General features: G+C 39.9%; 1 protein-coding gene across 1 annotated transcript in view; it reads right to left on the bottom strand.

The window, feature by feature from the left end:
* The window catches only part of LOC103921885 (netrin-4-like), a 54,898-nt gene that overhangs the window by 27,465 nt on the left and 15,124 nt on the right, over nucleotides 1–12,309 (bottom strand). The window contains exon 3 of the mRNA XM_009329929.1: nucleotides 6,565–6,828. Coding sequence (XP_009328204.1) covers nucleotides 6,565–6,828 — 264 coding nt within the window. The remainder of the gene's footprint in view (nucleotides 1–6,564; nucleotides 6,829–12,309) is intronic.

The raw sequence follows: 12,309 nt of genomic DNA, 5'->3' as shown, positions 1-12,309 counted from the left end.
CCTGCTGACTGAACCACTATATGGATCATACTGTCAAAATTGTGGTTATTCTCTAAACCATAGATACTCAAAACATCATGTTGATGGTATGAATGCCAGATGCTCTGGCTGCAAAACACAGGTTCTCAGTAGAGCTCATGGAGAACCTGCATAGTTATCAAGTTAAACACACTGATTATAATCAGAAGAGGGTAGAAGCACAGCCCACACACCCTATGCGCAACAAGCAAATTGAAGATGCAGTATGGCATGGTATATTGTCAGGGTACACCAAAGTAGCCAAATTAGCCGTCTTTCAGAAGATGAAATAGCACTCACAGACTAATTTAATTTCAGAGCTCAACAGAAAGCAGTGTATGTCCCCTCTAAAAGGGAGCGTGTTGGCCAGTGCAGGTGGATAAGGCTGCACAGCAACACGAAAGTTCTCCTGCTCTTGCCTGCACTTCAGTGGGCAGTGCTAAGCGGAAAGGCAGGAGGTGGGCAGAACCTTCTACTAAACCACCTAGGAATGGTCCCTGGAACCATTTTAGACCTAACATTACCTGAAGCTTACCTGAATGTCAATTCAGAACTGGGTGAACTACTGCTTACGTGTGTCCCTGCTATTCCAGCTGAAATGGCTGTAGTGCTGATTCTGTTGGGAGGGGAGGACAATCTTTTTAAAGTTTGAGTCTAGTGTCAAAGAGCCAGCAAAACCAGAAATGTTCACAAAAACTGTGGAGAGGAACCCAGATTACAGAGCCTAAATCTGTACTGAACAGGACTCTGAAACCTTAAAGATCTTTTCATCAGGACTACTACTGCAGGTTTTGTGCAATACCTGATGTAGCATCTGAATCTAAACTGTAAGAAACCTAACCAGAATGAATACATTTTTTGAAAGGAGACACCCCAGACACCAACCCAGGGGTGTGCTTGAATTTGGAGGATACAATATGTCTAAAATAAAGGGGAAATATGTACCATATCTTTGCTTGGATTCAAATTTTTAACAACTCAGAAGGACAGGGGTGTTGATTTTTGGGGTGGCCAAGAACCAACAGTAATGGAGGCATTACTTTAATGTGCCAGTCTTCCTCACAGTCACTCTGAAACAGCAAAAGAAGCATGGGATGTATAGGAAAGCTCTTTTTTAGATTTATTTAGGTACTCTTCCGTTAAGGTTTCTGGTGACTTTTGTGAGAATGTGATAAAATAAGATCTTCTGGATGTGACCTACAAGACAAATCTGAATATCCTTTTCCAACTTTTATCTAAGTAGTTTTTTGAGAAATTAATTGTCATTTAGAGTCACAGTTTTGAAGCACATCTTGCCCTAGGAAACTAGGAACTCACTAAAACTATCCACTAAAATTAAAGAGAACCTTTCCATGATGCTCCCCTGTCAGCTTCTTTGTCATCTCTGAACACAAATATCTGAAACTTTCTCATCCACCTGCACGTTCCCACAAGGATTCCTGTGAAATGCTTTGGTCCAGTGTGGGTAGCAAAGGTGTCAGCAGCACCACTTTCTTTTCATGTAGTTCATGTAATTCATGACTACTTTTTGCTCTGTAATTTATACGATGATCTCTGTTTTCAGATCATTATGGGCAGAGCTTGAAGTCCATATTCAGTTTTAATTTTTGGAAAAAAATCACCACAGGGATCTGTTTCTAGAATTTATTCTGACATGATCTAGAAGCTCTTGTAATCTTTTTTTTTTTTAAACATTCCTGATGCTACTTACTTAGTTGATGTACACAGGATAACTTTTTCTTAAACAAAACCTACTGTTTGAGTTGCCAACTACAACAGAGAGCACCTCCTGCATCTCTGAGTGCTGGACATCATACAGACTAGCACAGCTTGGATCAAATAATGTGAAAACTTAGCTGGGGATTATCAGTAGAACTGCACAAGATATTTGAAGAGGAGGTAATATTTGCAAGGGATACAACAGGCAAGTCACCTAGAAAATTGCTGTAGAAAAACAAGTTTTACCTTATGTAACCTCCATTATGCCAAACAAGGAATCTTACTTAGGACCAGATCCTGCTCCCTTTGAAGTAAGTGGAAAACTTTCCATTTGCTTCATTGTGGAGGATCAGACCCACAGGGAGTCTAGTTTGTCTCTGTAAACAGGATAAAGAAGCAAAAGAAACATCCGAGGCAACTTGTAAGAATTTCCTGGCAGGGTAGGTACCAATAATTAACAAGAAAAAACCCCTAATGCTTTATACAAAAACATTTTAATCCACATTCACTTTCCTCTGTCCATACTTACTTCTCATGGACTAGAAAGAGAATTGTGAAATGTTTGGCAAACAGAAAGGACTTTGGTCTAGATTCTGTGTTCTGCCCACGTGCGCTTTCTGCTTTGTAAACTTTGTTCTGGAAGCACCCCTGGACTCAGCTAAAATGTGTCATCAAAGCAGATCGTAAACCTGACAGCTCTTACTAACTTTGTTGGAGCTTAATAAAGAAACAATTTACTGTGGAGCAACACATAACTTTGTACATCCTGCAACAGCAATACCTGGGACAGGATTACATTCCATTGCATCCAATGGTAGAAGACTAGATGTATTCAGGTGGCCAGGTCCTGGCAGTTGTTTCCCTTATAATGGCATATTAATGCCCTCCATTTAAAAGAAAATGCTTCTCTGTAGTTTCTGTGGCAAAATGCAATCTCAATAATTTCTCTCACTGACAAAGGAGCTACTCGTAAGAGTCTGAATAATACAGGCCATGAAATTCAGAAAGGAGAATTTTGTCCTTAGCTATCCTAAGAAGCTATTTAAGTTGGTTATGACCTCTCTGTGTCTCTTTTTTTTTGGTCTGAGGAAAGGAAATAGAAAACAAGAAAACATCACTGTCAATAGCAACAAACCCCAAATTCAAGATATGTTTGTCCAGAAGTTTCTTGCCTATTGTTTACAGCTCCCATCTTCATTCCTCAAGTTTTTCTCCTGTCTGACATGATATTCTCAGTAGTTAATAAGGGAAGTGTGATCTAGATAAATTGTGTTCAGGTGGGTGCGTGGCTTGTTCAAAAAAAAAGCCACATTGAAAGAGTAATTATTACTGGTTTGCTGCCAAAATAAGAAGTCAAAGGACATTTCCACTGGATCATATTGAAGACTACTTTGAACCTTGCTGTAGTCAGTATTTTCACAAATGACTTATGACTAGAGAGAATATGCATGAAACTAGCTAGGATTTCAAGCTATGAGGAACGATGTACCCTTTGGAGGTAGGTTTTACAATTTGCAGTTTTCTTGTATCCATTTGTTTCTATGACACTGTGGTGTCTGTGACATTGCTTCCCACAGAGCTGCATTTCCTGGTGGCAGCCTCAGTAGAGAAGCCAGAAGCTGAATGGGTTGTCATGACTGAACTGACAGATCCACAGATAAATTGATCATTGACAGATTATCTAGTAGTCATAGATCATCTAGTCCCTCCAAAATAGTGTTGAAAAATGTTGGTTCAAAAGTGTCAAGAAATTGGCTTTAGTTTTCTCCATTATTTAGCCTCCATATAGTATTGGTCTAGCAGTGTTAGAATTATTACAAATGGAACAGATTTCTTTCAAGAGTAAGAAGAGCAGACTTACAAGTTAGCACAATTATGTCTCTTCCAAGACCTAAGTGCAGAATGATCTCAGTTTTTGGGCCTATCCCATGGCAAACAATTACAGTTGTTTTCTGCATGGACTTGCTTTTGTTTTTGTTAACTACAGAAAATAAATACATTGTAGGAAGACTCTGAACTCTTAAGAGACTGAAACTCCTATTACTTAAGCCTTTCTGTGGAGGTCTGTATTTTTCCAGCATTTTATTTAATTACTTGACAGCAGCCCAGGAAACATGAAGCTGCTCTGCCTTCATGCTGTGATATCACCCATGCTAGCCACATTAAAAAGTGTGTGTCTTGAGACTTGCTCTGCCCATGTGTTCATTAAATATTAGATGCAGCCAGTGGAATGAATCACATTATTTCTGGACATGCAGTGTTTGTTTCTAACATCTCTTTTCCCTGTCCTATTTCAGTCACCATGTGACTGAAAGTAGAGCGCCTTCCCTGTCTCTGCCAAGAAATTGCAGGATGACAAAGATTTTTGTTGCAATGTGCTTTGGCTGATATGAAATGTATCATTGGTGTTCACCACTCAACCACAAAGGCCTTTTCCTTCTGCATGTAGGCAAGGAGATTACCATATTGTAAGATGCAAAGTTATACACTTTATATAAACTACCTCATGCTAGCTATGTAAACCAAATCCTGAGATCTGTACCTATGTGAACTCTCCCTCCACCACTACAATATCATCATTGGTAAGTATTAGAAAAAACATAACAGGACCAGGAACCTGGCTCTTTTAGGAGTGGATTTTCATTGCGTATTTGAGAAAGAGCTAGGGTGTAATGACTAAAGCACAGAAAAGAGGAGCAAAATAGCATGATCATCTTTACTCCAGGCTTGTATGACCTGGGAGTAGAATTTTTTGACCACCTAAGGTTTCACACTTCTCTGGTTAGCACAAAAACCCAAAAACTAAGGAGGGATATGGTAAGAACCTTCCAATCATATCTGCGGAATGAGGATCAACTGCCCTCCATGATCACTGGGGGAGAGGGGACAAGAAGGAATCACCTTAATTTGCAGCAGAGATTATTTAGGCAGGCACTAAAGAAGAGCGTTCAAAATGTCAAAATGGGAGCAACTACTGAGGGTTGCTATTGAATCTCCTTCGTCAGAGATGTTCAAAAACTAGTTCAACAAGTGAATGGCTTAGATATGCTTGATCATACCTTCATGCGAGGACTCAGACCAGCTCACTTACTGCCTTTTCCGGCCCTCATCTAGGATTCTAGAGATAGTTAAATTTCTGGAAGGCTTTTCTCACTTTTCTCATGGCTGCATTTGAATCTCTGCTTAAGCAAAGACTTGCTAATATCTGGGCCTGTGTGAATGATGTGATGCATCCACCCTCTTGTCTCCTGGGACATGAGTCACTCATGAAGTGCATTTCATCAAAGCTGTTTCACCTTCTGCCCCATGAAGTCATCGATGGCACAAAAAGATTCTATTCCCTTGTGACTAGTGGGAAAAAAAATCCAGTCATAGTTTACAATGGTTATGGCAATAATATACACAATATTGTCTTTTCCTTTTCTGATGGGCAGAGAGTTTATTCTCCTACCAGCTGTATTCATTTAGCATGTTATTCATCTATTTGGTTTCACTATGTTTATATTTAACAGTTTGCAATAGGGACGATGCACTCTTTAAACAGCTTTTCTCCACACAGTTATGTATTAAGTGAGTCTATATTTATAGTTAACTGAACCTGATAATGTCACCTAGTGCTAGAACACTGTAGCTGAATCTTAGATTTATACCACAGATGAAACTGATTCAGAAATGATTTTGCAAATATTGTGAAACTCATAGAGTCCTAGTTATCTTACAACACCTACCTCTGAACCTAGAAAAGTTGAAAGGAAGACAATGAATACACATTCCAGAAGAAAAAAAAAACCAAAATGTCAAGTGTACCATATATCTAAAGGGACAGAAAATAGCTGAGGATATATTTCTTGAGTCTATTATGTCAGAATGCACCAGGGACTAAAGTTCTAAGGGTTATTTTGGTTTTCAAAACCCGTTACAGAGACAGAGAGCCTTCTGGAACCAGTGGAGCCATTGACTAGTTTAAAGTGGCTCGAATTCTGTCTGTGATGTATGTGTTTAGATGTACCTGGATATTTGGTTAGCATCATTTCCCTGTGACAGTTATTACAGTTCTTCTATATAATACTTGCAGCTAAATCAAAAAGGAGACAGCAGTCATTCCCCCTGAATCGCAATTTCTGAGTATGCATACAAACACAACTCACATCTTCTGCACATCCAGGGTCAAACGCAGATAAAAGACTGAACAGGGAGGGGTTAGTTGTAGTACTATAGAATAATCTTCCTACAAGGTTTGGCTTTTAAAAAAACCTATTCTAACTTATTTTAAGCTGAACGGGTAAAAGAGGGTGGGAGTGAGAATTATTTTCACATCCTGAACACTGCTGTCTATGTAGTGAAAGTAACAAAAACACAGAAGACTGAAAACCTAAAAGTAAAGGCTGAAACCCTAAGTCTCACAAATTCAGAAAATCTGAGATTCGAGATCTGATGCTGAAATTCTGGTCAGGGCAGTCTTTGCATCAAAGAGATTAGTTCAGTTCTGCACAGGCATATAGGTAGGAGATTTCATTCACTATATTTGGGGTTGGATCTCCGTTCCAATTACAAAACCCCTTCACAATTTATAGGTATTTTGAGGTTCAGAATTTTTAGAAGGACCCATCTCTAGCAATGCAACTAATACACATGGAACTGCAGCAAGGGTTATAGGAAATCTTTTCCCAGAGTGGTTTAGGTTTCACTAATGTGGACTGACAGTGTTGCCCTTTTTTGGATAAGCTTAGGGAGGCTTGGACAGGATCATGCACAAGATGTACAATTAGGCTGAGAAAGCACTAGCAGGTAACAGGTCTAGTAAGTTAGTGAATGTCTAGAACTCACCACGTTCTCCATGACTCCTGTCCTGTTGGCAAGCTCGCATTCCTCTGCATGCCCATTGCAAAAGCAGCTTCCCCGGATGATCAGGTCATAAATAGCATAGTGGGCAAATCTCTGAGGTTTCTCTACCAATCCCGAACCATGGCATGGACATTCCTGTCTTTTTAACAAAAGGAGGCGGAGGTTGGTGAGTTTCAGGAGATCTTGAGCCTCAGGACTATAGGGGTCTTCGATCTTGTTAGCCGGACTTAAGGCACGATAAATCACCTGGAAGACAGAAGATACACATCCAAGAATAGATATAGGACTTTGCATACACAGCAAACATCCCAAGGTGATGTTCAGGAAAAAGTAATAGCTCCTATTTAGAAGACTCTGCATAAGCAGTTGTGGGGCTGTGACTGATCTCAGAACATCACACCTGAGTTACCACCACCTGGCCAAGCCACAGCAAGTGGCTGTGTACCTGCTTTCATCCTGTCTCAGATGTGAGATAGGAAATGCCTTAGTTTAAACATCTCTCCCTGGGGTTACTGCGCCCAGTCATTTCTTGCAGTTCAGCCAATATGTGGTAACTTGTCAAGCGCTGGTTACTTCCTTGTGTTTCTGAGCCAAGTGTCAACAGTGTCACTCAGAGAAATCCAAGGTTTATTGGCATAAATGCAGTATTAATGCCATCCAAATTTCTCAAAGCATTTTAGGAACATGGCTTTAGCATGAGTTCTAGAGTCAGGTAAACTAAGGCACTAAGGGGATCTGTGAAAGAAGTGGAAACTGTGATCAGACTTTTGGCTTGGTCACTTAAACTATGTACTAGAAAACACAGCTTGGCTTAGGGTGAGTAAGCATTGAGAGAACCCTGTCTTCAAACAAAGCCAGCCAGTTTATTCATTAGGAGAAGAGAAGTAGGTAAAACTCCAGTGAGCTCGCAGGACCAAAGGCACTTTGTGCCTACTGGCTGTCTGCGGGTAGTTACTCTTTTGTCACAGCTTTTATGCTGTTTGATAGTTCTCTAGAGCAGCAACAGTTTGGTTTTGAGTATCACAGTTCTAATTGGTGTTGAACAGTGGCTAAATGGACATGTTGTATTTTAGCTCATGCACCGCTCTACCCTTCTGTATCTCTCAGGGTCTGTTTGTTTCTGTTGCTTTTGGGGAGAGGTTGACAACGGAGGGCTGCACCACAGTCCATGCCAGTGAACTAGAGAGCTGGTTGCATTTGTTCCCAGGCTTAGATGTCCTCTATGGATATGCTAACTCCAATTTGAGAGCTATTTTCTCCTCTGGTTGAGTTCTTCCATCATAGCAGAGGGACTTGCCCTCGGGGTTCTTTGGCCCTGCTTTATAAGTGGTGACAGTGTCTGTCTGACTAACTCCATTAGCAGAGTGAAAGCTTTGTTTCCATAGGGATTCCCTCTTTCTCTCTCTCTCTGTGTTTTTCTTTTTCTTTCTTTCTAGTGAACCAACCAATTTAAATACTTGCAGCATGTAAAATACTTTTGCTCCTTTTTGCTTGCAGGAGCCAGAAAAGAGCTTGTGGTACATGCCTGGAAGGTAATTCTGTTGCATGTTGATGACACACAGGGAGATAAACCCCCTTAAACTAACAGAATCAGCTGCCAGGCTTCGCACAGAGCTATACCTGTCAGTACCACAGCAAAGGCAGTGGTACATTTCCTACCTGTCCACAGCATTTTCTGTTTGGTTGGCTCTGTTATTTTTTTCTTTTAATTCCCTGCTCTTATACTGTCAGCTACTTACAAAGCTGCAAACAACCCTGTTTGGTGAGATCAGAGGTGCCCGTATTTCCTTGTTTGATAGAGCTATGGGCAGATTGCCCAGGCTGTGCAATGCAGGTGCCTGCATTCCCCTGACCAATGAAGCCATGACAAAATAGCCCAGGCCTTTCCACCCCAATGTCTACATTCCCCCGGTCAATGGACCCATAAGCAAATGGCCCATTCTGTTTTGTCCAGGTGCCCAGCATTCCCCTTATTGATGGATTCACAGGACAAAGACCAAATCTCCTCTGTCCAGTTCCCCTAATCCAGGATGGTCTGATCTTTTTAGTGGAAACCAGTTTTATGAACCCTCTCTCCTTCTTCCCAGTCCCCTGTGGACCACGCAGAGGTGGAGTGGTTTCTCAGAGTCCTGAGCACCTGGTCATGTACAGACACACACATCTTCCTCCCACACGGACAATTCGTCTAAGACCAAGGCATTGAACTGGATAGAATTGTTCTGCAGAGCCTGCTAAGCTCAGAGATCTCAAGGCAGGGTTAAAAACTAACTACTGGGATATTAATGGTTAAAAGTCCCTGTGAAACTGCTTTAAACTGACATAAAACTGAGGAACCAAGGGTAAAGCAGTCTGTTCAGTACTGGTTTTTATAAGCTCTATTCTCACACTTTTAGCTTTCTTGTTGATGGCTTCTCTAATATATATGCTTAGTAAAAATGTTATCTATCTCCTTTCAGGATAGCTCTCCAGAGGATACCATCAGATCGCTGGCTTGGGAACATAAATGCTAGAGGTACTTTGCTCCAGGACAAGACATCTGAAAAAAGGTAATCAATAGGTCATTAGCTTCTGCAAGATCTGCACTGGTCCTGCCAGTGACCTCCTTATACAAGGCTGGGCAAGAAGCTTAATGTCTCTGTGCCCCAGAGATTCCAGTTGTGAACAGCTATGGATCTCCTCACAGGAGACAGAGAGGAAGGGTGAATGAGGTGAAGAACAAGAGTTTTTACTGGGCCTCTCTGAAAGAAATGACTAGATAATGGCCAAAGTGTTTCTTTTTACTCTATGTCTCTGGCATTATACTTCTGCTTGATGACAATAGTCTTGCATTGTGCTACGTTAACTGTGAAGGAACTCTTGTGTATTGTGTTGCACTACTAGAAAACTGTTTTGTATACAGTATAAATTTAAAGAGATGGATTCATGTTTTGGGACCTCCAGTCAATTATCCATCCTCCCCATGTCTTAATTGGCATCCAGATAGCACTGAGTTCTTTAGGCAAAAGAACAACTGTTGGGTGCTCTTCTCTCAGCCTAGGGCCATTTGCTTTCACGAAGCTGTATTGTTTTTTGTTTCTTTGCTTCACAGCTTGGAAAAAGGTTGGGTTCCCTGTGGGTTTATTGTTTTGCAAATACTTTCATTTCTGGCCTTGCATCTCTTGAAGGGAGTTGCTTTGGCATTTTCCATATCCCCTTAGAACTCTGAACATTATTTGTGAGTAGAGATGTTAATAGCTTGGGTGTCCCATAGGTATTGTGGCATCCTTTTAAGAAAAAACAGTATTGCATTCTAGTTGAGGTACAAGAGTTTGCTTGTATGATTAATTCATGACACACTTCTGTCTGGCATAAGCTCAGTGGTGAGACTGGGTTTGTTTGTCCTTATCTCTCCCAAGGCAAGACTTGTTAAGTGTTAAAGATCTGATTTGGGTGACATAACACTATTGAAGTCTTTTGGGAGTGGCATTTATATGTTCTTCTTGGATTCAACAACCACTAAGAAATTAGCCTTCCTTAACTTTGTAAAAATCAAAGATATTGAGGACTTACTTAAATAAAGATATTTGTATATCAGCAGAGTCAAAGCAGATATGTTTTGCCAATATCAGTAGGTTTAGGTGAGCTGCATTCTGCACAGTCAGCACAGTTCTATTTTGTACTTAAATCAGTTTAGCAGTATTATTTCATATATGCATAAAACTGGAAAATGGAATTTTCCTCTCTCTTCCCTTCTGGAGGACACATTCTCCTTGAAATATTGGTGGTTAAAACCCTTGAGCACAAGGAAGAGTATAATGTAATCACCATCTCTTGGCTCATTTTTAATATTTGATTGGATGTTTCTTCTCACATTAAAGTGCCAGTCATTAGATCTTCCTTAACATATGTGTTGCCCTACTGTCAAGAGCAATATGTTACAATCCATAAGTTATACTTATTAGTCTACTATGTGTATTGATTCAAATAATTGTAAAGTGGGATGAATTTATAAAACAGATCTGATCTCTCACCTTACATGCCCTGAATTATTTTTCCATAAATGCATAATTTACCTAAAAAAAACCCAAAACCAAACCACTAAACTTTTTTCTGTACTAAAAATACATGATTATATTTTAAATGAATGTATTTGGGTTTATGGTTCCCTAAGAAAAAATGAATCCTAAATTAGGAGACAGATTGGTGGTGGTTGTATATATGGGTTGATAATTTTATACGGTACAGGGAAGAATTTTATTTCTGTAAAAAAGGAAGAGATGTCACTGTGACTAAAATACAGAGTTGGGAAGGCGACTATTTGTTCAAAGCCCCAGCGCAATTGTTCAGTATAACGTTCAGCAATTAACTTAAGCCTTATGCTGTTCTGGATTGCCAGTGAATTCAATAGCAATAGGAGAAGTCTGTTGTATGTCCTGCTTACTTTTTTAAAAAATAGGATACAGGTATTCAAGTACTTCATGGAATGGGAGGAAGATTAATAATTATATCTGTAAAATTCTCTGAGAATCCCTAGAGATGGATGTTCAATACATGCAATTTTAATAATAATCAGTAAAAGATAAGAGTTTGGCCGTCTCAACCATTTCTGCATAAATGTTTTAAAGATGAGATTAGAAATGGATCAAAGTATTAGTGAACTCCTAGAGTCATGAGCTGTGGGAAGAGACACTCCATCTTTTCACTGTGTTATTTGCTCCTTTTTTATTTCACAAGGTTTGCGTTTCTAAAGCCTATGAAGCAGATTCCTTCTATACAGATAGATGTCTGACTTCTGCCTTTTGCAGAAAGGCAGAAATACGATTCATTTTTCATTTCCCAGATATACCATGCAAATTTGCAGTTTTCCATTATATTAATGTAAAAGACATGAAGAGAGTGTAATGAAAAAGAAGTGTGTTCTTATAATTAAGATGCAAGCTCTGAAAAGAGTTTCCCATGATGTTCACTGTAAAGCTATTTCTCATCTAATTAAATCTCTATCTGGTATCAAGCTCTGTGGAAGCTCTGTTCTCTTTTTTGCTGTAACAGACTGCTCTGAAATCTCCCAGTCGTTTCTGTAAACATCAGAGTGCAGCTTTCATAAAACTAGCATATGCACAGCTGCAGAAGAAAATCTGATGGTGATTAAGTCTGCTAAGGGACACCCTAGAAACCTTTCCGCTTCCATTGAATTGGGTGTTAGTTGAGGGTATTCGGCATCTCTATAGTCTCAACCCTTTGTGGAAATACATCCTAGATCCTGAGTTTCCCTTATAATCAGGAGCTGACACTGGAGCTGAATGCTGAGTAGGACATTCATGCTTATCTGCATATCTGCTATCAAGCGCATATTTGTCATTCTCATTTTCAAAAGTCAATCAGCTGCGCCTCAAAACGATGGTCAGTACCCTGTCCTCTCCTGACCTTTCTAAGAGCAAGGAAGTTTGGAGAATGCTGTAAGTGTGCAAAGCTAAAAAAAATACCCACTGTTAGAGGATTGGTTTTGCTGTACACAAGTTGGCACAGCTTCACAGGGGGTGATGTTTTATCACCGATCAAGAGATCATCTTCATTCTGGAGACAGTGTCTCAGATTTTTGATTTCTTGCCATATGTTTTGCTTCTCCATTCTTGATGCAGATAATTCTGTTTTCTTAACCTGATCTTCCAGCCAGTATTAGTCAGAAAAGATGTGGACACAACAAAGGTTCCCCCTTGCAAGCTCATAGCCTAAGGTCAAGGAATATGA

Source organism: Pygoscelis adeliae, unplaced genomic scaffold (assembly GCF_000699105.1).
Source record: "Pygoscelis adeliae isolate BGI_AS28 unplaced genomic scaffold, ASM69910v1 Scaffold208, whole genome shotgun sequence".
In the NCBI taxonomy this organism is placed as follows: domain Eukaryota; kingdom Metazoa; phylum Chordata; class Aves; order Sphenisciformes; family Spheniscidae; genus Pygoscelis; species Pygoscelis adeliae.
The sequence above is the reverse complement of the archived record's forward strand: the minus strand, read 5'-3'. Positions and strand labels throughout refer to the sequence as shown.